Source organism: Microtus oregoni, unplaced genomic scaffold (genome assembly GCF_018167655.1).
Source record: "Microtus oregoni isolate MIOR12 unplaced genomic scaffold, Mior012 000003F_ref0000135, whole genome shotgun sequence".
Classification (NCBI taxonomy): domain Eukaryota; kingdom Metazoa; phylum Chordata; class Mammalia; order Rodentia; family Cricetidae; genus Microtus; species Microtus oregoni.
In genome coordinates, this window is record NW_024543062.1 from 22,359,503 (window position 1) to 22,382,453 (window position 22,951).

Here is a 22,951-nt window from a genome sequence, read left to right on the forward strand (position 1 = left end):
CAGGGCAGATGACTACATTAAAAGGTCAAAGCACCTTTCTCTGGAGAACGGAAAAAGGCAGCAATAGCAGTTGCTAAGCAACAGCTCACAGTATCTCACCTCTAACTGTAAGGCATCTATCTTCTCTTCCTGGCAGGTATCACCCTCACACTCGTATTGAACGATCTTTCCATCTGTCTTGCTTGCAACCAGTCGATGGACATAATTATCTAAGGAAAGAGAGTTGGCCAGAAGTAGCTTCTTAGGAATGAAAAGTTCTCCCCTCTTAACTCTGAAACATTTTTGTTTTTAGAAATATAAACTAAGCCAGGCGGTGGTGGCGCACACCTTTAATCCCAGCATTCAGGAGGCAGAGGCAGGCGGATCTCTGTGAGTTCGAGACCAGCCTGGTCTACAAGAGCTAGTTCCAGGACAGGCTCCAAAACCACAGAGAAACCCTGTCTCGAAAAAACAAAAAAATATAAACTAAATGATGTATGATTTTTATTTAAAAATCGGTCAAATTATTTCAACTTTAGAGAGTGAGAGAGAGTGAGAACAGACATTTAAACTCTCTGTAACTCTTCATCCCTAAGCGTGGCACCCTCAGAGGTGACCGTGCAATCTGTTTGCCTAGCTGCCAGGAGGATGACACACTGAGGGAGTTCCCACAGCAAAGAATCCGAATCAGATTCCCTTACCTCCAGCATAATCCCAGACCCGATGGTTGGTAAGCTGCATGGCGTACGTGTGCTGAGTTTCCTCAAAGTGCTTGTAAGCATGCCGACTTACATACCGTCCACATCCTATGTGGCCACATATTAAGCAAATCCAGAGGTTCTGCCAAGAGAGGAGATCTGAATTAATGATGGGAAGCAGAGACATGTGATCTGGCTCACATGGCTTGGAAAGAAGATGACTTGTGAACTGTTTCCACAGACTTCTGAATAAACCCAACCTTCCAAGGTCCTTATTGGTCTACTACTTCCCCTCTTTAGCACCTGCAGAATCCTAAGTACAGATTCACAAGTGATTGATGGGTATCTCAGTCTTTTAAAAGAATAATAGCAGGGCTGGAGAGATGGTTTGGAGGTTAAGAGCACTGGTTGCTCTTCTAGACATCCTGAGTTCAATTCCCCAGCAACCATGTGGTGGCTCACAACCATCTACAATGAGATCTTGTGCCCTCTTCTGGTGTGAAGGACACTGTACACATAGTAAGCAAGTAAATCTTTATTTTATTTTATTTTAAAGAATAATAGCAAATCAAAGCATGAAGAATTTGTGTACTGGACTGGAGAGATGGATCAGCACTGGCTGTTCTTCTAGAGGACCTGGTTTCAATTCCCAGCACCCATAAGGCAGCTCACAACTGTCTGCAACTCCAGTTCCAGGGGCTACAACACCCTCACACAACATACAGGCAAAACAGCAATGCACATAAAATAAAAATGAGTAAATTATTTAAAAAAAAGAATCTATGTGTTCACACATTTGACTATAGACAAAAAGGAATTACTCTCAAGAAGAATTTAAGCTGCACTGGGCAGAAGAAAACCCCAAACCAATAAAGCTGCTCATTAGCACTCCTCACCAGCAATACTTACCTCCTGGACACCACACTCAAAACACTTGTTTTCTTCCACTGGCTCTGGTGTTTGACAGTATCGGCAAACAGGACATCTGACCAGGACATGGAAGATAAGGGTGAGATTATATACAGATGTTGAAATCTGGACTATACACCCTGCCCTCTATGCCTTTTCTTTTATTTTCTTTCTTAAAATTTATTTACTTAACTGAGACAGGATCGTTGTGTGATATTTTGATCATGTTCTGACAATAAAGTTTGCTTTGAAGAAGAGGGCAGAGCTAGCCACTAGCTGACCAAATTAACCACAGAGGTTTTGGAGGACTGAAGAAGTAGTAAGGCAGAGCTAGGAGAGGCTCTCAGTTTTTCTGGATGGGTGAATAGAAGAACTAGGTCACTAGTTGGTTCTCTGCCGATTCTCTGTCCGCTCAGGTTCTTAGCCCAGTATCAGACTCCTGAGTTTTTATTCATAATTAGATAAATGTATCATAGGGTCTCACTACATAGTCCTGGCTGGCCTGGAGCTTGCTATATAGACCAGGTTAATGTTGAACTCATAGAAAGAACAGTTTGCCTCTGATCCCAGGTGCCGAGAATCAGTATGTGAGCTACCACACCCAGCCAATTATTATTATTTTTTTGAGACAGGGTCTCACTAACCCTGGCTGACCTTGAACTTGCTATGCAGACCAAGTGGTATGGAACTTAGAGATCTCTGACTCTGCTTCTTGACTGCTGGGGTTAAATGCATTTGCAACCATACCCTGATCCCAGCCAATTTTTAAAAAGGTTTATTTTTATTTGTATGTGTATGCCCATCGAGGCCAAGAGAGGGCATCAGACCCCTGGAGCTGGGGTTATAAGTGGCTATGAATAACCTTGTGTGGGTACTGGGAACCTAACCTGAGTCTCCTGCAGGAGCAACCAGTGTACTTAACTGCTGAGCCACTCTTCAGACAAACATGGCACTCCTTACCCCAGGTAGTCCAGTCTAAAGATGACCTTTAACTCCTGATCCTCCTGCCTCCACTTCCCAAATGTTAGTATTACAAGTTTGTGCCACCTTGTTCAACTGGGGTAAACCTTTTCTATTATACTCAAAATGAAGTAATATTCAATACTGGTCATCAATATGTTTTGTTCAATGGGTCAATGTGACAGTTGTAGCTGACTGAATTGCCAGCAAGCTCAAGGTATAGCAAGCATCCATTCATTCTTTGGCCAGGTCATGAAGAGCAAGGAAAAGGCACAAGCAGGCAGAAGGCCAAGTTCCTACACTAGCATGGAGGACACTTCCTTTAATATTGAAGATGGGCAGGTGCAGTGCTGCATGCCTGTAGGGCCAGGACTCTGGAGAGGCAGAACTGCATAAGTTCAAGGCTAGCCTCAGCTACAAGTGACAAGCTGGACTTAAATGGCAAGGGCTTATTTTTGCTTTTAAAGACTTAATTTATGTGCATGTGTGTGCATTCACGCCTGAGCATATTATATGCATCATGAGCATATTATATGCACCATGTGAAACAGTGATGGAGGAGAGCAGAAGATACTGAATTCCCTGGAACTGAATTTACAGCCAGTTGTGAGCTTTTCAACATGGATGCTGGGAACCAAACCTGGGTCCTTGCAAGAGCAGCAAGTGCTCTTAACTGTTCAGGATCTCTCTAGTTTCCTTGTTTGCTTTTCAAATAGGTCTCATATAGCCTAGGCTAGCCTCAAACTTTCTATGTAGCCACGGATGACTTGAACTTGGGTCCTCCAGCCTTCGGTTCTCTAGTATTGGGATGCACCATACATATGGCTTAGGCAGTGCTAGGAATGGAGCCCAGGGTTTCCTGGTTAGGGTTTGCCCAGCTTCTATGCTAGTCAAGGATTGACCAACTGAACTTTATCTCTAGACTTGAGACCTTGTTTTAGTTAAAACAGGTAGACAGGGACTGAGAGTTTAGTGGCAGAACTGTACTTAGCAAGGAGGGAGGGAGAAGAAGAGAGGGGAGAAAGTAAAAGAGACAGAGGGAAGTCAAGAAAAGAGGGAGAAAAAGAGAAAGGTTTGAAAAGGGGAGAGAGAGAGACACACACACACAAAGAAACTGGGAAGTAGGTCTAGAAATGGCTCCTGGAGGGCTGGAGAGATGGCTTGGCAGTTAAGAACACTGGGTACTCTTCTAGAGGTCTTGAATTCAATTCCCAGCAATCACACAACCATCTATAGTGGGATCTGATGCCCTCTTCTGAGTGGTAGAGCACTCATATCCGTAAGATAAATAAATAATCTTTAAAAAAAAAAAGAAAAAAAGAGAGAAATGACTCCTGGGTTAGATGGAGCAGCCGCCACAGGTAGACAGTAGCTTCCTGTGATCCTTCTGCCTGTGTAGTGGTTGTAGCAGACACTGGACAGGAAAACAAACTAATACCAGGCTCTAATTCTGACTAGGCCATGTAGAAGAATCCAGGGGAAATATTCAAAACCAAACTCCTGTAGCACACAATGCATACATTTTGGCATTCTACACCATCTATGAAAACATCAAGTGTATTGAATGACTGAAGCTTCTGTCAAAATCCAGCTGCCCCTGCCTCCCTGGAATTAAAGGTGTGGCCACCGTGCTTGGCTTCCACTTCATTGTGTGGGTGGGATCACTCTGTAGCCCAGCTGCCCTGAAACTCTTATCTTCGAATCTACAACCCAAATTATGGAATTACATGTGTGGCCACTTGACCTGGCTTTTGAATCAACCTACTTATTTGTGTGTGGAGGTCAAAGGACAGTTCTATGGAACTGGTGTTCTCTCTCCCTCCAACATGAAACTCCTGCAGATCAGGCATCAGGTCTTTACCTAGTGATTCATTTGTCCAATTTCTTAGTTTTATTTACCCTTTTCTTTCTTTCTTTTCTTTTTCAAGACACTGTGTAACACTGGCTGTCCTAGAACTCAGAGATCCACTCTGCCTCCCGAGTGCTGATGTGCCACCAGTACCCGGTTCATTTTTATTTGTGTGTGTAACATGTATACACACATGTATACAGGTGCCTACAGAGGCCAGAAAAGGGTTTCGCTCCCCTAAAGCTGGAGTTGCAAGTGTTTGTATACTACCCAGTGCACTGAGACCCAATAATGGATCCTTTGCAACAGCAAGCACTCCTTGCTAAGCTATCCTCTCTAGCCCTCAAACCTTTAACTGTATCCTCCTGTCTCTACTACCCAACTTGCTGTGATTACAGGCATGTAGGACTACATGTAATTCAGTATCCTTCATCTCAATTATGCAATTGTGTTTGTCTATATACATAACTACATGCATGTGGAGGTCAGAGGACAACTTACATAAGACTGTTTTCTCCTTTCACAATGTGGCTCTCCATGACCAAGTCAGGCTGTCAAGTGTAGAAGCAAGTGCTTTTTCCTGCTGGACCATCTTATTCAGCCCAGGACATCACTTCTTAAATGGCCCTGCTGGGCCAGGACCTATGATGTCCAGTCACAAGATTACACACTGTTCCTTCATACCTGTTGAGGCTGTGATCTCAGGTATAATCACACATCCTGGGTGAATTATCACCTGATATACTGTCTTCCAGCAGATACACTGAATTCCACAGTGCAGTTTTTGAGTGCATGCACGTGTGTGTGCATGTGCGCATGCATACGAAGACTTTGAATGTCTTCTATCATTCTCCCCTAGACTTCTTTGGGGTAGGGTCTCTTGAACCTGGAAGTTTAGCTAAAATGTTTTTAGCTAGTCCGACAGCCAGTAAGCCCCAGCAATCCTGTCTCTGCCTCCACTCAGTGCTGGGGTTACATGTGTGTGCAAAACCATGTCCAACTTACCCTGTGGGTACTGGGATCTGAACTCTAGTTTTCATGCCTGCACAGCAAGTCTTTTTAACTGCCCAGTCATCTCTGTTCCCCCTCATTTACTTTTTTAAAATGATTTGTCTGTCTACTCATTAATTTATTGTAGTTCTGGAAATCAAGTCATGGGTCTTGGGCATCCCAAGCAAATGTTCTAACTTACTTCTCCTGAGACAAAGTTTCTCTGTGTAGCTCTGGATGCCCTGGAACTTACTTTGTAGACCAGGTTGGCCTTGAACTTACAAAGATACACCTGTCTCTTTGCTTCTGCCTCCTGAGTGTTGGTTGGGATTAGAGTGTGCTACCACTGCCCAGCAACAAATGTTCTAACTTCAAGCTACACTTCACGACCAGAGTGTAGTTTAAAGGAAAGAAAATATTTAGGAAGAAAAAGAAAGGTCCAGGCACCAATTTGCTAACTTTGTTCTCTGTCTGAAGCAAGTACAACTATAACAAAGCTGTTGTGAGCTTTAAGGAGGACACATATGTGTGTACTGCACACCTGGTAACTGCTGTGACTACTGGCTGGCCATCAGCAGCCCAGTGAAGTGACATGTTGGGGTGGGAATGCAGCTCATTTGGTAGAGTGCTTGCAGACATAAAGCGCAGGTCTGACTCTTCACATAATCCAGGGTGACAGCACACACCTGTATCCCAGCACCTGGGTGGTAGTGGCACACACCTGTATCCCAGCACCTGGGTGGTAGTTGCACATAACCTGTATCGAGGCATGTGGGTGGCAGTTGCGGAAGGATCAGAAGTTCTAAACCATCTTTGGTAACGTGGTGAGTCTAGGCCTGGCTACTCCTTCTGACCCTCCTGCTACCACCATACTGTAACAGGATTGGGTATGAGTTTTCATTTATGGCTCTTGGGAGGAGAGGACCCATGCTGCTTTGGGAAAATGCACAGTGATTTTGGACCAGCACTAAGAAGGACACAGTGATGGGTGTAGTGGTGAAACCTTTAGTACCAGAACTTAAAGACAGAAAAAGGTGGATCTCTGTCAGTTGGAAAAGATGGCTCAAAGGTTAAGAATACTGGCTGCTCTTCCAGAGGACCTGGAATTGATGCCAAGCACTCACAACTATCTGTAACTCAGTTCCACTTCTCTGCTCAATAGGATCCTGCATGCAATGTGAAGCACATAAAGGCACACGAACAGGTGTGTGCACACACAAATAAGGAAAAATAAAAATTTTTAAAAAGGTCTTGGTATTTAAAGAACAACTTTGAACTGGAGAGATGGCCTGGTGGATAAGAGTCCTTTCTTGTAGAGGACCTTGGTTCCATTTCCAGCATCCACATGGCAGCTCACAACCACCCACTAACTCCAGTCCCAGGGGATCTGATGCCCTTGGCATCCTTGGGTACCTGCATGTATACACACACACATAATAATAAAAAAAAATAAACAAATGACAGTTTCCACAAGAACTGCGAGAGGGCAAGGAGAAACATCAAGGTCTTGTCCCTGATGCAATCCTGGCTTTGCAGAGACGAGGAGTGTCTGCTGATGGCTATTTTGGACTCTGGGAAGAGATCATAAGGCCCCACAAGTGGGGACAGGCCCTGCACTCACGTGGTATCATCCCACCGCTGCAGACACTGGCTGTGGAAGCTGTGGTTGCATAGGGTGGTGAGGATGCCATTCACAGACTCATCCATTCGCTCCAGACAGACAGTGCACTTGGGGAGCTCCGTCAGGTCCATCACAGGGAGGCTGGCGCCCTACAGGAAACATCTGATTAAGACCCACCCCTCATCCCATCCCTCATCCTATGTCATCTTCTTTAAAGAAGAGACTTCCTATTGGTTTTACTGTTCATTTTGAAGACAGAGTCCCACTCTAGACCAGGCTTACCCAGAACTCTTTTTTTTAAATATTTATTTATTATGTATACAATATTCTGTCTGTGTGTATGCCTGAAGGCCAGAAGAGGGCACCAAGCCTCATTACAGATGGTTGCGAGCCACAATGTGGTTGCTGGGAATTGAACTCAGGACCTCTGGAAGAGCAGGCAATGCTCTTAACCACTGAGCCATCTCTCCAGCCCTAGAACTCTTTTTTTAGAAAAAGACATATGGCTGGGCATGATGGCACACACCTTAAATCCCAGTACTTAGGAGGCAGAGGCAGGTGAATTTCTTTGAGTTCAAGGCTAGCACGGTCTACACAGTGAGTTTCAGGGCAGGCAGGAATATATATATATATATATATATATATATATATATATTATATACACACACAAACAAAAAAAAAGCCCAAAAAATCCCAAACCCAAAATATTAGGAAGGAGAGGCTTCCAATTCACCAGTCCCTTGCCTGTTTCCTGAGTGCTGAGACAACATGCATGTGCCATCATCACACCTATTTCTTACATTTTAAAAATGAGCTATAACTCTCCATTTTGTTTTTTGGAGCAGGGCCTTGCAATATAGCACGTTAGCTTTGAACTTGCCATACTACCTGTGAACTCATGCGCCCCTGCCCCCACCTCAGTCTGAGAGCTAGGATTCTCCATTTTAAATCCTGCAGCTTTAGAAACGCCACACCAAATGTGTTAGCGTGTACCAAGCACTACCATCTAATTTGTCAACATTCCCTCAGCCCAAAAGACCCACCACAGCTGTCATCTGGTCCCTCCATATTCTGCTTTTCTCCCCAGCCCGTCTCTCCTCTCAATCTCCACAGAAAGGCCTTTCTGGATGTTTCTTCAAACATCTTAATATTCAATCTTATACCAACTGGCAACATTTCTCTTCAGACCCAAGAAGTCTTCATACTTACATCCTCAGATTTCAGCACTTCAGCCCTTTCCACATAGACCAGCTGACAAACGTCATCTTCAATGGAGTTGAACTGGCGGCCATTGCATGCCATGTAGAAGCTATCTGCGTCAGCCTGTGCACACCGACGGGGAGAGGCAAAAATAAAAGCTGGTTACAGCCGGGTGGTAGTGACGCACACCTTTAATCCTACACTTGGGGTAGGCAGAGGCAGGTGGATCTCTGTGAGATCAAGGCCAGCCTGGTCTACAAGAGTGAGTTCCTGGATAGGCTCCAAGCTACAGAAAAACCCTGTCTCGAAAAACAATAAGCAAATAATAAATAAACAGTTAGGGCCAGTTACAGAAGATACTCTCTCCACTCACACATGCTCCTATGTTTACAGTCAGAAAAGAAGGCAAAGCTACAAGAGGCATGTGCTGGAGCCATCGAGTCTACAGAGCTCTGCATCTCTGCCTCTGCATTGCTAATATTAAACCGGCCAAAGACAACACATTTCTGGGCACTTTCCCTATGAGTCAACATTTTTGTGGCAGCTGAGAAAAGAGACTTCTTAAAATTGGAACTAAATCATAACTGATGACAGTCACAGAAGAATTCTTAAAAAAAAAAAAAAAAGACAAAACAGCACAACCTGCTCTTCCAAAGGACCTGAGTTCAATTCCCAGCAACCACATGGTGGTTCATAACCATTTGAATTGAGATCTGGTGCCCTCTTCTGGCCTGCAGGCAGAGCACTGAGAATACTGTATACATAATAAATAAACAAATCTTAAAAAAAAAAAAAAAAAAAAAAACCAAACAGCCAGGTGGTGGTAGCGTACACCTTTGATCCAGCACATGAGGCAGGGGCAGATGGATCTCTGTGAGTTCGAGGCCAGCCTGGTCTACAGAGTGAGTTACTGGACGGCTAGGGCTATATAGAGAAACCCTGTCTCGAAAAACTAAAAAGAAGTCCAAGACTAACCAGCCTTTAACATACTGAGCTGTGTTCTCTTGTGATGGAGTAAGGTAAAGGCAAACCAAACCCAACTCAGGTGTGATAGTAAGCAACAGGACAACTTCACAGATTTTTGGTTTTCTTTTGTTTGTTTTTTCAAGACCGGCTTTTTGTCTTTGCTCCAGCCCCACATTTTTGATTTTTGGTTATTTATCCTTTCTTCATATAAATCAGTGAGCTGAGCCCTGAAAAAGGATGGTCAATTATGATGTTGTTTTTCTGCATTTCAAGTTCAGTTGTGTAATGCTGGCTATGGGACAACTCTCTTTCACACTAAGAGACCTCACCTGGAGACTTTTCCTGAAAACACTTGGATGAGGAGGTGGATCTCATAGACTGAGATACTTCCTAAAGGGGCAGCCAGGCTAGGAGGAGGCTTAGCTCAACTTCTTCTTTTTTTTAAAAAATATTTATTTATTTATGTATACAATATTCTGTCTGTGTATATATCTGCAGGCCAGAAGAGGGCACCAGACATCATTACAGATGGTTGTGAGCCACCATGTGGTTGCCGGGAATTGAACTCAGGACCTTTGGAAGAGCAGACAATGCTCTTAACCGCTGAGCCATCTCTCTAGCCCTTAGCTCAACTTCTATAGTACAAGGCACTAACTAGCTGTGGATCACGAGCTCTGTAAGTCTCACCAAATGACAGGACTTCTCACAGAGGGTCGAGCATAAGACTAAAGCCAATGCACACGATATACATTATTGTATTTTTGAGGACATTATTCATCTATATCAAAGAAATATACTTCGAGGCCAGCAAGATAACTCAGCAGGTAAAAGTGGCCAACATCAAGCCTGACAATGAGTTCAATCCCTGCAACCCATATGGTAGAGCAACTCCTGCAAGCTATAATCTTACCTGCACATGCATACTGTAGCATGATTTCAAGCATGTGTACATGCTTGCACACACACCAATGCAACTAAAACTATAAGGAGATATACAGAAGCTAAAGAGATGGCTCTGCAGTTAAGAGCACATATTGCTCTGCTGGAGGACCTGGGTTCATTCTCCAGCACTATTTCCAGATGGCCCACAACCAGCTGTAACTCTGCCTCCAGGAAACTCAATACTCTCTTCTGGTCTTTGTAGGTACTGCATACACATGGCAAACAAAAAAATTAAACCTAATCTACAAAGTAAACTCCAGGACACCCAGAGATATTACACAGAGAAAACCTGTCTTGAAAAACCAAAACAATAATAATAAAAAATGTACTTTTGGTTTGTTGCTATATGAAAGACATCACTACTGTACCCCTGGTCTGGTCTTAAACTCAAGACCATGTAACCTTACCCTCTTGAGTTTGGAGATGGCAAGTGTGCACTACCACACCAAGAAAAACAGGCTTTGCTGTTATTTTATGGGTATTCAGCCTACGCTGGCATCAAATTCCTGGTCATTTTGCCTCTGCTATGATGAGGTTATGAGCACATACTACCATGTACCATCATGCCCAGCCAAAATGTACCTCTTTCTGAAATGATACTGTCAACACCTGAAATCTCCAATGTGAACACATTGGCATCCTCTTTACAATGTAGGTACTAAAAATGCAGGCTGGAGACCCTTTATTAAACTAAACAGAATAAAAAACTCTACACTGTTAAGATGCCGCATGGGACTAGGTAAAATGCTAGCGCAGGGAAAGCTGAGGACGTTGGACAGACTCTGAAGGCAGATGGACAGTGGCGGTACACCCCTTTAACCCCAGCACTCAGGAGGCAAAGGCAGGCAGATCTCTGAGTTTGAGGCCAGCCTAGTGTAACAGAGTGAGTTCCAAGACAGCCAAGACTATACAAAGAAACCCTGTCTTGAAACACTAAAAAAACTAAAAAAAAAAAAAAAAATCTGAGAAGCCCAGCGGTGGTGGCGCACGCCTTTAATCCTGGCACTCTGGGACTAGGAGGCAAGCGGATCTCTGTGAGTTTGAGGTCAATCTGGTCTACAGAGTGAGTTCCAGGACAGTCAGAGACACACAGAGAAATGCTGTCTCAAAACAAACAAACAAACAAAGGATCTGAGGGCAGCTTTGAGTGGTGGCACACACAACTGGTAAATTTCTGCTAGTTCAAAGGCAGACTGGAGTCCCAGGAGAGTTAAGACAGAGTTTTGAAACCCTGTCTCAAAAAGACAAACAATAGAAAAAAAAGATTCTGAGGGCAGGAACTAGAGACATGGATCAGGGGCGAAGAGCACTTGCTCTTTGAGACGAGATCAGGCAGGTTCAGGGTGGTATGGCTGTATACCACTTGCTCTTTCAAATTTCCAAATTTGATTCCCTAGCACCAAGTGGTGGTTCAACCATCCTTACTCCAGTTCCTGGGAGCTGATGCCCTCTTCTGAGCTCCAAGGACACACATGGTACATGTCATACATGCAGGCAAAACATTCATACAAAGAAAATAAAATAAATCTGATTTTTTTTCCCAAGTTTGAGGAAGTTTTCCAAGTTTCATGATACTGGGAGACCTTATCTCAGAACAAGACAAAAGGTTAGAATTATATACAACCAAACACAAGAATTCCAACTTCTACTTTTTAGCTTTTTTTTTTTTTTTTTTTTTTGGTTTTTCGAGACAGGGTTTCTCTGTGGTTTTGGAGCCTGTCCTGGAACTAGCTCTTGTAGACCAGGCTGGTCTCGAACTCACAGAGATCCGCCTGCCTCTGCCTCCCGAGTGCTGGGATTAAAGGCGTGCGCCACCACCGCCCGGCTAGCTTTTTTTTTTTTTTTTAACTATAAAATGAACTCAGGAAAAGGTTAATCCATTATGATCAGGGCTTCCTTGCTAACACAGTCATCAGCTGCAGGGCAGAGAGTGTTGTTTTTATTTATTTATTTATTTTATTTTTTAAAATTTATTTATTTATTAAAGATTTCTGCCTCCTCCCTGCCACCGCCTCCCAATTCCCCTCCCTCCCCCTATCAAGTCCCCCTCCCTCGTCAGCCCAAAGAGTGTTTTTTTTAATATTTATTTATTTACTGTGTATACAATAGTCTGTCTGTGTGTATGCCTGCTGGCCAGAAGAGGGCACCAGACTCCATTACAGATGGTTGTGAGCCACCATGTGGTTGCTGGGACTTGAACTCAGGACCTTTGGAAGAGCAGGCAATGCTCTTAACCTCTGAGCCATCTCTCCAGCACCCCCAAAGAGTGTTTTTTGACTTTTTAAAAGGACCAGAGTGCTAGGCAGTTCTGACTGAGCACACGAGAGAGAAAGCATTGCCACACTGTGCAACAGTCACCTGTCCCACCCATTTCTGCTTCCATGCCCTGATGATTTACAAATTCCTTCATGAAAGACTGAACTTCCTAAAGGTCACATTACTGATTTCTAAATTTTCACGAACCTCCAATGAGAGCTAAGACAACAAGGGCCAGCGAGATGATGTAGAGGGTAAAAGCACTTGCTACCAAGTCTCAGTTTGATTTTGATCCCTGAGAACCACATAGTAGGAGAGGACTACTGCCAACACACACACACACACACACACACACACACACACACACACACACACACAGAGTAAATAGTTAAGGACAACAGAAATTACAAACTATTCCGAAGATTTTTCGTTCTCATGAAAAAAGAGGGGAGCAAGAACACAGACAGGTGCCTGCGTATGTACTCCAGCTGTGTCTTCACTCGACACTTCTGATCTAACTCTGGGAAGTGACTAGCTGGATCTTATTTGCACCTGTTCTGTGGGCCCCTTCAGTACAGAGTTCTAAGTATAAGAGCACACAGTTGTTAATTTGACTTTACAAATACCCCACCACCAGGGTTATTAAAAATGTGTTTGGAAGGCTGGAGAGATGGCTCAGTCAGTGGTTAACAGCACTGGCTGCTCTTCAGAGGAAGCAGGTTTGGTTCAACAACACATTGTTCACAACCATTTTTAACTCATTTCAGGGGAATGTGATGCCCTCTTCTGGCCTCCACAGACACTGCACATAAGTGGGGCACAAACGTATATATGAGCAAAATACCCATATTTGAGGCACTCTGGAGATAGTGGGTCAGTGGCTCCCTAAGCTGTTAGACTTGGTAGCATGTGTAGTACTAAGAACAGTGATAACATCACGGGTCCCTGTACTGACAGCTTTGTTCTCACGGTTCTGCATTCTAGGCAGGCAGTGTCTTCGTTGGTATCCCCTAGAGGCATGAAAATCCTATATTTTGTTTAAAAGGTGAGGAAATTGGTTGCAGAGACGCTAGTAATTAGAGTGACACCACTAGCTATCAATAACCAAGATGGATGAGGCCACTTTCAATCCCTGGGAGTAGGACACGTGTGTGGGTAAGGGGACAGTTACTGCTTCTCACTCTGGATTCTCGAACAAGGAAGCCTGTGTCATGAATTCCCTTTTACTCACAAACCTCAATGACCCATCAGAGTGGCACGCACACATTTGTAAACTCGCAGGATGGGATAGTTTATCTGGAGGAAACCTTTGACCATGGAGGGAAGAGAAGTTAATTTTCCACAGACAGACTTGGTCAAACTTCAGTGGACAAATATCACAGGATATAAAAACACAACAAAGCTGGGACAGCTCCTTAGGAACTCATCCACAGACACACATACTCTTACAAACCAGCATGCTTATGGCAGTCCATGAAGGGAAGATGTGATAAACCTTCCTAGTTCAAACTGCACAGGTGCTTTCAGATCTGGGGACATCACTGTTCTTTCACTGGTTTGCCTCTCTGTACTGTCGACCACTCAACACTACAACTGGGAAGTGGAGAGATGGCTCGGTAGTAGAGAGATACTGCTTTGGCAGAGGACCAGGGTTTAGTTTCCAGCACCCATGTCAGGAGGTCTGTAACTCCAGCTCCAGGGGATATGACACACTCTTCTGGCTTCCACTGTCACTGCACTCACACACACAGGCACATAATAAAAAATTAAAAAGAAGCTGGGTGGTCTCGGTGCACGCCTTTAATCCTAGCAGTCGGGAGGCAGAGGCAGGTGGTTCTCTGTGAGTTCGAGGCCAGCCTGGTCTACAAGAGCTAGTTTCAGGACAGGCTCCAAAGCTACAGAGAAACCCTGTCTTGAAAAAAAAAAAAAGCTAATTAAAAAATTTTTTAAAAAAAATCTTTAAAAAATGATTTTATTTTCTAAAACATATAAAGATCATCTTGCGAACAGAATGAAAATGGGACAATGACAAATAGAACAATGACACCGACTACAGACATGTGTGGGCTTCCATGTCATCAAGGACTAATAACCACAGGATAAGCAAACACAATGCTGATGTGTAGAAACCATGAGTCAGGGGCAAGTCTGTCATCAAGTGACACAGAAGACTGAGGCACGAGATCTCAAGCCTATCTGAGCTACAGAGTGAGTACAAGGGCAGCCTGGGCAACTTAGTAAGATCCTGTCTCAAAACATAGAAAAGGAAAAAAAGAGCTGGAGATATATTCAGGGGCAGAGCATCTACCTAGCATGTGTGAGGTGATGGGACAAATCAAAGGGCCACAAAAGTTAACAATAAATAATTTTTTTATTTTTAAAAATAATGGCACTGCAGAATAGAGGAACAATGGATAATGCCTCTAACTACTATCAGAAGATCCTAGCTTCAATGCATGGCTGGTTGGTCATCTTAGGTTTTGTTGTTGGGTATGGTGGTGCACACCTTTAGCCCCAACACTGGGAAGCAAAGGCAAACAGATCTCTGTGAGTTCCAAGCCAGCCTGGTCTTCAAAGCAAGTACCAGCCAGTCAGGGCTGGACATTAAACCCTGTGAAACTAAAGCACCACTGTAACTGCGTTTCTAGTAGCTGTGGGGCCACAACCAGTTGCCCACTCCCTAAAGGAAACATAACCATATTCGAGGCCTGAAACACACACAGCTGGCATCACAGTAACAACAGCATGTCTGCAACAGAGCGACATCTAGCATCTTAACTTTTACCTGTGCACTGAACTTGATCAGCACCATATACTGATTCGGAGTAGAATCTCTGATGATTTTCATCTGTTCAATCACATCATTGAATGGGGCGACAAACTTCATAAGGTCGTGACTGGTCATGGTGGCAGGGACAGTGAGAACACACAGCATGGCGCTACGCCGCACATCTTCCTTTAAGGAGGTCATCTTACTAAGAGGATGATAATGAGATTGTTTTGAAGAATTTGGAGAACACTAACCAAACAACTCTGTTCAAGAAAATATGAAAAAATAAAACAACTAATATTTCACCATCAACCTAAACAACCTGTGAGTTTGCTGAATCTTTCCGTATGTCTGCAGTGTACTTTAAGGCAAGCTCTACGTTCCTTATTACCTTCCATCAGAGTTTTTCGATCTTTTTAAAAAATATTTTATTAAATCCTTGAGAATTCCACACAATGTATTTTGAGTATATTCACCCCACCAAGCTCTTCTCCAGAATTTTCCTCTTTTCCTTTTGATTTTTAAAGACAGGGTTTCTCTGTGTACAGCTCTGGCTGTTCTAGAACTCACTTGTAGACCAGGTGAGCTTTGAACTCACAGAGATCTGCCTGCCTCTGCCGCCACACCCAGCCCTCTTCAGAATTTTCAATCATGACTTAAAGGGTCCTTATTCTATACTAGCCAGACTCAGTGTTTTATTTTATTTTCAAAAAAGGTTTACTTTTACGCATATGAGTGTTTGCCTATAGATATGTCTGTGCACCACATGTAGGCCTGGTGCCCAGAAAAGGCATGGGATTCCCTGGTACTAGTGTTAAAGATGGCTGTGAGTTACCTTATGGGTGCTGGGAACTGAACCCAGGTCTCTGCAAAAGCAGCAAGTGTTCTAAACCTCTGAGCCATCTCTCCAGCACAGTGTTTTATTCTTTTAACATATTAATTTTTGAATAGTAATATACTGTCAAAAAACTGTGAAGCACAGTGCTACTGTGAATTTCTCTTAAGAGAGCTCTAGGGGAAGAAAGACCTGTAAAGCTACATGAGAATTCTAAATGCAAGGATGTGACTGAAGATTACAAAAAGTGCTGCCGAGCTAAACTTTTGGGAGGGAGGGAGGAAAGGGAACCTTCAACAATGCAATTGAAAACTGCTGGGTTCCAAACTGGCTATCTGGGAAACAAGTTCAGGCAAGGACAGTCATTGAGACATAACCAAACCAATTATCCTAGCCAGGCAGCCTAAGGCCCAAGTATTTATCTATTCAAGTGCTTCCTTTCCTTGGGCTTCCAGAAGCAAGCTTAAAAAAACAAAAACAAAAACAAAACAAAAAGAAACAAACAAAAAAAAAAAGAGAGGAAAAGGTGTAAAAAGTCAAGTCTAGTAACACACACATTTACAGGCTGATCTCTATGAAGTTCTAAGCCAGTCACGGCTACACAGTGAGACCTTGTCTCACAAACAAAATAAAGATAAAAACAACAACAACAAAAACCCTCAAAAACAAAATAAAAACCAAAGTCATAGAAGAGGTATTTCAATGAAAATGAGTTAGCTGGCTTCTTAGCTAAGGTACAGTTGCGTAAGGACAAGGACGTGTGGTGCTTTACCTCATTTGATTTTCAACTCCCCAATCAATACCCATGCCTAACAGCTAACAGAATATTTCCAAACATTTCTTGTTGTTTTTGTTTTTTCCGAGACAGGATTTCTCTGTATAACAGCCCTGACTTTCCTGGAACTCAATTTTAGACCAGGTTGACCTCAAACTCACAGAGATCCCCCTGCCTCTGCCTGAGTGCTGGGATTAAAGGTGTGTGCCACGAGGCGCAGCTCCACAGCATTCTTTAAGTGCACCTACATTATTTACTTTTAAGTATGGAAAGTTTTGGCCCAATCTACACTGTCGAACAAGCATTTCAGAACTCTAATACACAGTCCTAAAGGTAGGCGGTTGCACAGACTTCTTTCCCTACTCAAAGCGTAATCAGAGCTTGTCTTACTTCGTCTTATACAGGTGCATGATGCCATGGACTATCTCAACGGAAGGGTTGCCGCTGAAGAAGGAAATCTGGTCTGGGAGCTGCTTGGACGGGGAGTCTGGGGCTGTGTTCACCGACTCGTTTTGCTTTCTGCTTCTCTGTGCAGACAGGGAGGCTGTTGAAGACTTCTTTTCTTCCATTGTGTCTCTCAACTCATCTTACAAAAGCAAAGTTAGCAGATAACAAACAGCTGAAAATAAGCTTCAGGAGCCTAATAAAGTCAGAACTTCAAGCTGGAAAATGAACTGTGGTGGAGACACTATACTGTATTGCATTAAGCACACTGGAGGCTGAAGCAAGAGGACTGTAGATCTGGGCTGTCAGAGAAATCTTGTCATAACACACAAACCATACTGACAGAAATGCTGAGCTCGGGAACATCTCAACTTTAAAGCTTTCCCCGCCTAAAAACATTTCCTCACATCCTTGTAAAATATGTTAGCATCCTAAAAAAAAACCCAGGAAGGGCCCATCCCATATCCAGCAGTAACCCAACACAGTACTAGGGCACCTCACAATTCAGCAAACCCGAACAAAACAGGCAATATTTACCACCTGCTCCTCATTGAGACCAAAATCAGAGCACTCTGAAAACCAAACCTTCCGGTTCTGACCACACCTACGCTGGAGATGCAGAACGCATCCACTCCCTCAGCTGAGGGCTGCAGGGAAGTGAGGGCTTGGCAAGCTGACCCAGATGCACTGCTCCCTGGGAGCACTCCCCACCACAGTTAAGAATCCACTTCATTACACTCCACAATTTGTTTTCTTTACTATTCCTCTGAAACAGGCTCTTCTTATGTTAGCTGTTTGTAAGCTCCAGGGTTTAAATAACCATTTTGCCTCTGCCCTGAGTGGCTGACTAAAGGCATGTAACTCTGCACCCAATCTTAGTACTGTTTAGGGGGGAAAAATTTAAAAACAAAATGAAACATGGCTTCACAAAATCACACAGAGCACAGAAGTGATAAAAAATAAAAGCATGCTGGAGGAAGTTGGTAGAGCGCTTGCCTACATGCGCAAGGCCTTGGGTCTGAGCCACAGCACCAGATAAACTGGATATGGTGGTATGTACACACAATCCCCCAACATTCAAAGGATGAAGAATTAGAAGTTCAAGGTCATTCTCAGCTTCACACACTGTAGAAGGTCAGTGTGGGCTAAATAAGATCTTCTGTTGAAAATAAAATATGACGCCAGCTGTGAGCCTCATGGGCTCACAATACAAAAGCAAGGCCAGGTTCCTGAGGGCATACCTGGGCTGGCCTTCATGGTCTCGATAATCACATCAGTCATTTCCCGCCGGCCAAGGTGCTGGTGGATGATTGCTGCTTTCTCCCCAGGTGACTTCTCTTCTAGACAGGCGGTAGCTGAAGCCAGTGTCTTCTTTTTGATCTCCTCATCGGACATCTCCCCAGCTGAAGAACACATGAATGATTAATACCTGATGACAGAACAAATTCCCCTCCCTTCTTGGCACTCCAATCAATAGGGTTCCTCCTTGTTTGCTGCGCTTCCCCAAATGGGTGAGACTGAGTTTGCAGTATGTGCCTCTGTCCCTTCAGGACCCCTACAGCACACCCCCACCTCATCCCTGGTAACCATAAGTGGTGTCTATCACAATACTCTCAGAAACATGGCACTGTTCTACTGAAATCATGTCCTTAAACCCACAGGAATAAGGGCCTTCCAGAACGATCCTCGATTATACCCAGATGAACTACCATGAGTAGCACCCAGTAAAGTGAGAGCCTATGTTGTGGCCAAAATGCAAGTCTCACGAATAAACGGCATTTCAGAGACCCTGAGGCAGGACTGAAATACCCTTACCATCAGCTCTGAGGCGAGGTGGACCCCAGGCTTGTCCAGACCAGATCATCCCACACAACCCAGCATACCATAGAAACGCTCACTGTCTTTGTTGCATAAATGACTCCATGATTGGCCCATGAGGATACCTGTAAGTGACTAGTTGACTTCCAGAACTAGGGGTCACTTTAGGCCCTTGAAAAATGTTTGTAATCTCGAAATAAATCATACTCGTTTGAGTGACAAAATGCACAACACGGTAAGACCACATTCTTCCACTGTAGTTCCAAATGCTGGACTCACGGAGTGTCCAGCGATGCCACTTCCCTTGAAAAAGCGGCATCCCCCCTCTCCAAGCTGAAGATGTGTTGTTTCCCCTTTCCATCAATTTATCACATTTATTCCGTACGCCACAGATTAGAGACCACATCTGATTCTCCGCACGATGAAGCTCTGACACATACCAAGCAATCACCCTCCCACACACACCTTTTTTTCTGTTTGTTGGGACAGGCTTTCCTGGAACTCAGACTGGCTTGTGTTTCACCTGTCCTCCTGCCTCCACCTCGGGAGCCTCTAATCTCCTGAACCAATGTCACCAGGTAATGTTTTGACGACAAAGCTAAATGGCCCACTAAGGAAGTCTGCGGCGGCTGGGGAAGACGTCAGATTCTCGGGCCCAGCTGGGTTCGAATCCCTGTTTCCACCCACTCATACCTAACTTTAGGCAGATCATTTCCCCACCGGCCTGTTTGCCAGTTTGGAAAAGGCGCAGAGCATCCCCCAGGCCGCGCGTCCCACAGCGAAAGCGTCGAGGGGGACGCCGAACAGAGGCACCTGGCAGCCCCTAGGCGGCCGACCTGCCAGCCCTGCGCGAGGCCGCGGACTCACCGGCGGCGCTGAAGCCGAAGTCGGCGGGGACCGGCGAGTGACCCGCGAGCTCCAGTCGGATGACCACCAGTGACACACTCATAGGGCAGGCGCTGGTCGGCGTGGGCCCCGGCGGGATGAGAGGAGGCTGCGGGCCGAGCCCAGAGGCCGAGCGGCCCGCGGTCGGCAGCGCCGCCACCGCCTCAGAGCCGCGGCCGCCGCCTCAGCAGCGGTAGCCTTCTCGCGCAGCCGGCCGAGCCACAACAACCTCCACTTCCGCCTCCCGGCCGCCGTCTCTGACCCGCGGGGTCGCGCACGCGCCTGCGCCAGCAGGAAGGAGGCGCGGTCCTCCGGCGCGCGTGCGCCCTCCGTCGCACAGGCTCAACCTTGGCTGAGCTGCTCCGAGGTTGTCCCGGGAGAGTGCTTGGACTGTGCAGAGCGTTGCGGCCTCTTTTGCGTTCGACCCCTCGCTCCTATCGTTCCGCCCACTCTCCGGCCAGATTCTTCCAGGCTTTTTGGTTTCCTGGGTCTTCGACCTCAGGTCTTAACTTTATGCAGGTATGGCGATGGGCTGGTTAGGAGCGCAGGGGCTTCACAGATGACCCCTGAGAGCCTGACACTGTGGGCTCTGTGGGATAGTTTTGCAGATGTGGAAAACAGTCCCTACCGGGACTACCTTCAACACTTGTGCCATCTGAGCTAGTCGATGCATAGCACCACACGGTCGTGTAAAATGAAACGCCATATGGAGACGGAGAAGCCTGTAGGTTCTGGTTAAATTTGGGTTTGTTGTTTGATTGTTTTGAGATGGGGTCTGGTGTAGTGCAGGCTGATCGAACTCTTTAAGTTGCAGAGGATGTCCTTGAACTTCTGCTCCTCCTGCCTCTTCCACCTCCCCAGTGATTAGGGGCCTCTGCTGAAGGCTTTGTGCTTGACATGGTGGCAGGATAAAACTAACGCAAGAATTGTCTGCCATGCATTTGCCATAGTGAGCACACACACTGGAATGTACTTCAGTGGTAGAATGCTTGGGGTACCGGCTCTGAGTTCAATGCCCAGTAAACACACACACACTCACACTGGGTTCAATGTCCAGCACACACACAAGGAAAAGGAAAAGAAAAGCCAGTTAAAATCAATGCATATGTGGAAAAAACATGACAGGTTACTTTTCTGTGTATATGCTATAATGTATGAAATGTGGGAGAAAGGACTTGTCCCCAAACTGTATTCGTTACAGGAACACACGATACATAGAAGAGCTTATGCTATATCCTATGTACTACGTCTCACACCCTGTTAATGCCAGGGTTTCCCAACTTCTGTCTTGCTCACGTTTTGGGTCCTGATAACCCTTTTGGGGTGCATGTCTGTGGACCACAGATGTCAGTAGTACTCTCTCCTCCTGGTGATCAAGAGAAATGTGCCAGATACCGCTAAATGTCCCCTCTATGGAAAGCTCCTGGCTTATATGAAAGTGCACTAGCCACCCACTCAGAGCACATCATGGGACCATGTGTCAGTAGTAGGCATACCTTTCGGTGTTTTGTTTTGAGACAGGGTTTCTCTGTGTATCTCTGACTGCCTTGGAACTCACTCTGGCCTCGAAGCTCACAGAGATCCTCCTGCCTGTGCCTCCTGAGTGCTGGGATTAAAGGTGTGCGCCACCACTGCCCAGTCAGTAGCAGACATACCTTTGGCACGCTAAACACATGCCATGGTGCTGAGGCACACCCCTAGCTCAAGTGGTAGGTAAGTAGTGTGCCAGGTACTTACTCGATGGTTTTCCATTCTTTACCTCAGGTAATGGTGACCCTGAAGATGAAGACTTTCTTCCATCTAGCCGGGTCCCACTGGACCGGTTTCTCTTGGCCCACTGGGTCCCCTCAGCTGATTATTAAATAACCACTCTGAGGCTTAATATCAGTTACAGTTGTTTGGCCAATGGCTTAAGCTTCTTACTAACTAGCCCTAACTATAAATTAACCCATTTCTACCAGTTTATATTTTCCCATGAGGCCTTCTTCCCCAGCGGCTACATGGTGTCTCCTTGACTCTGCCTACTCTTTCTCTCTATATCCGTTCGGATTTCCTGCCTGTCTTTACTTTAAGTCAATGGTCCAAACAGTTCTATTCATCAGCCAATAAAAGCAATGCATATTTGTAGCATACAGAGGACAGCCCACAGACTAAGGGCACACCCTCAGCTCAAGTGGCAGATAAAGGTGTGTCAGGTACTAACTCGATAGCTTTACATTCTTTACTGCAGGTAATGGTGACACCTTTTGGCAATAGGTACTATAACTGCCCCATTTTACGTAGGAGCAACCTAAGGCACAGATACTGTCCCCAAGATTTTACTTCCAGTAGGTAGCAGAGCTGGAATTTGAAATTAGGACATCACCCCGTATCAGTTATGTCTTTGCTAAGCCATCTCTGTAATATATAACAATGCACTATGTGGCCATTTATGAAATTATAATTCAGGCAGTAAGTCTACATTATTCTAACCTCATCCTTCAGATTGACAGGGAGACAATAAATCTTCTTTTTGGTATAAAAGATTACAGTTCCAGAGAACTAGTATCATTAACTGGGAATGGACAAGCTGTCAGAGCTCTTTGTGGCTGTCAGTCCTGTGGTGTGTCCCTACTCTTCCCTCCCTGTGTCCTCCAGCGCTCTCCCTCTTCTTGCTGTGTAGCCTTGACTAAGGTGCCCTTCAAGGCTGTCCTGCCTCTGCCTCCCTTGTGCTAGGAGCACAGCCGTGCATCCCCACTCCCTGCTGTTTTCTGTCTGGTCCATCCAGTTGATTCATCCTTCAGCTCCCTTCACCCGAGGAACTGCTATGACTCTAGAAACAGCACCAGGCCCCCGGGGATGGATGTTTAAAAGATAATTAAGACAGTCCTTGCCTCATGGAGCTTGCTATAGGAGCAGATAGAACAGTTACCATGTGATGGGGTAAATACTGCACTAAGGTATGGAACAATGAAGGTGAAGGTGGGGGAAACCCCACCCCAAAGCTGCTATAGCCAGCATGGGAAAAGAAATAAAATCTCCAGGGAAGAAGGCAAGGCTGAGGTGTAAAAAGAG

General features: G+C 45.0%; 2 protein-coding genes across 2 annotated transcripts in view; one reads left to right on the forward strand and one right to left on the reverse strand.

Moving 5' to 3' along the window:
* The window catches only part of LOC121446092 (BRCA1 associated protein), a 31,245-nt gene extending 11,101 nt beyond the window's left edge, over positions 1–20,144 (reverse strand). Inside the window, exons 1-9 of the mRNA XM_041648480.1 lie at positions 19,880–20,144; positions 18,436–18,597; positions 17,141–17,336; positions 15,156–15,345; positions 8,216–8,329; positions 7,007–7,155; positions 1,587–1,662; positions 681–819; positions 100–209 (exon numbers count right to left, since the gene is read on the reverse strand). Coding sequence (XP_041504414.1) covers positions 100–209; positions 681–819; positions 1,587–1,662; positions 7,007–7,155; positions 8,216–8,329; positions 15,156–15,345; positions 17,141–17,336; positions 18,436–18,597; positions 19,880–19,961 — 1,218 coding nt within the window. The 5' untranslated portion in view covers positions 19,962–20,144. The remainder of the gene's footprint in view (positions 1–99; positions 210–680; positions 820–1,586; positions 1,663–7,006; positions 7,156–8,215; positions 8,330–15,155; positions 15,346–17,140; positions 17,337–18,435; positions 18,598–19,879) is intronic.
* Positions 20,145–20,240: 96 nt separating this feature from the next.
* Positions 20,241–22,951, forward strand: part of Acad10 (acyl-CoA dehydrogenase family member 10) — a 41,247-nt gene continuing 38,536 nt past the window's right edge. Inside the window, exon 1 of the mRNA XM_041649089.1 lies at positions 20,241–20,416. The gene's annotated coding sequence lies outside the window, so the exon portion shown is untranslated. The remainder of the gene's footprint in view (positions 20,417–22,951) is intronic.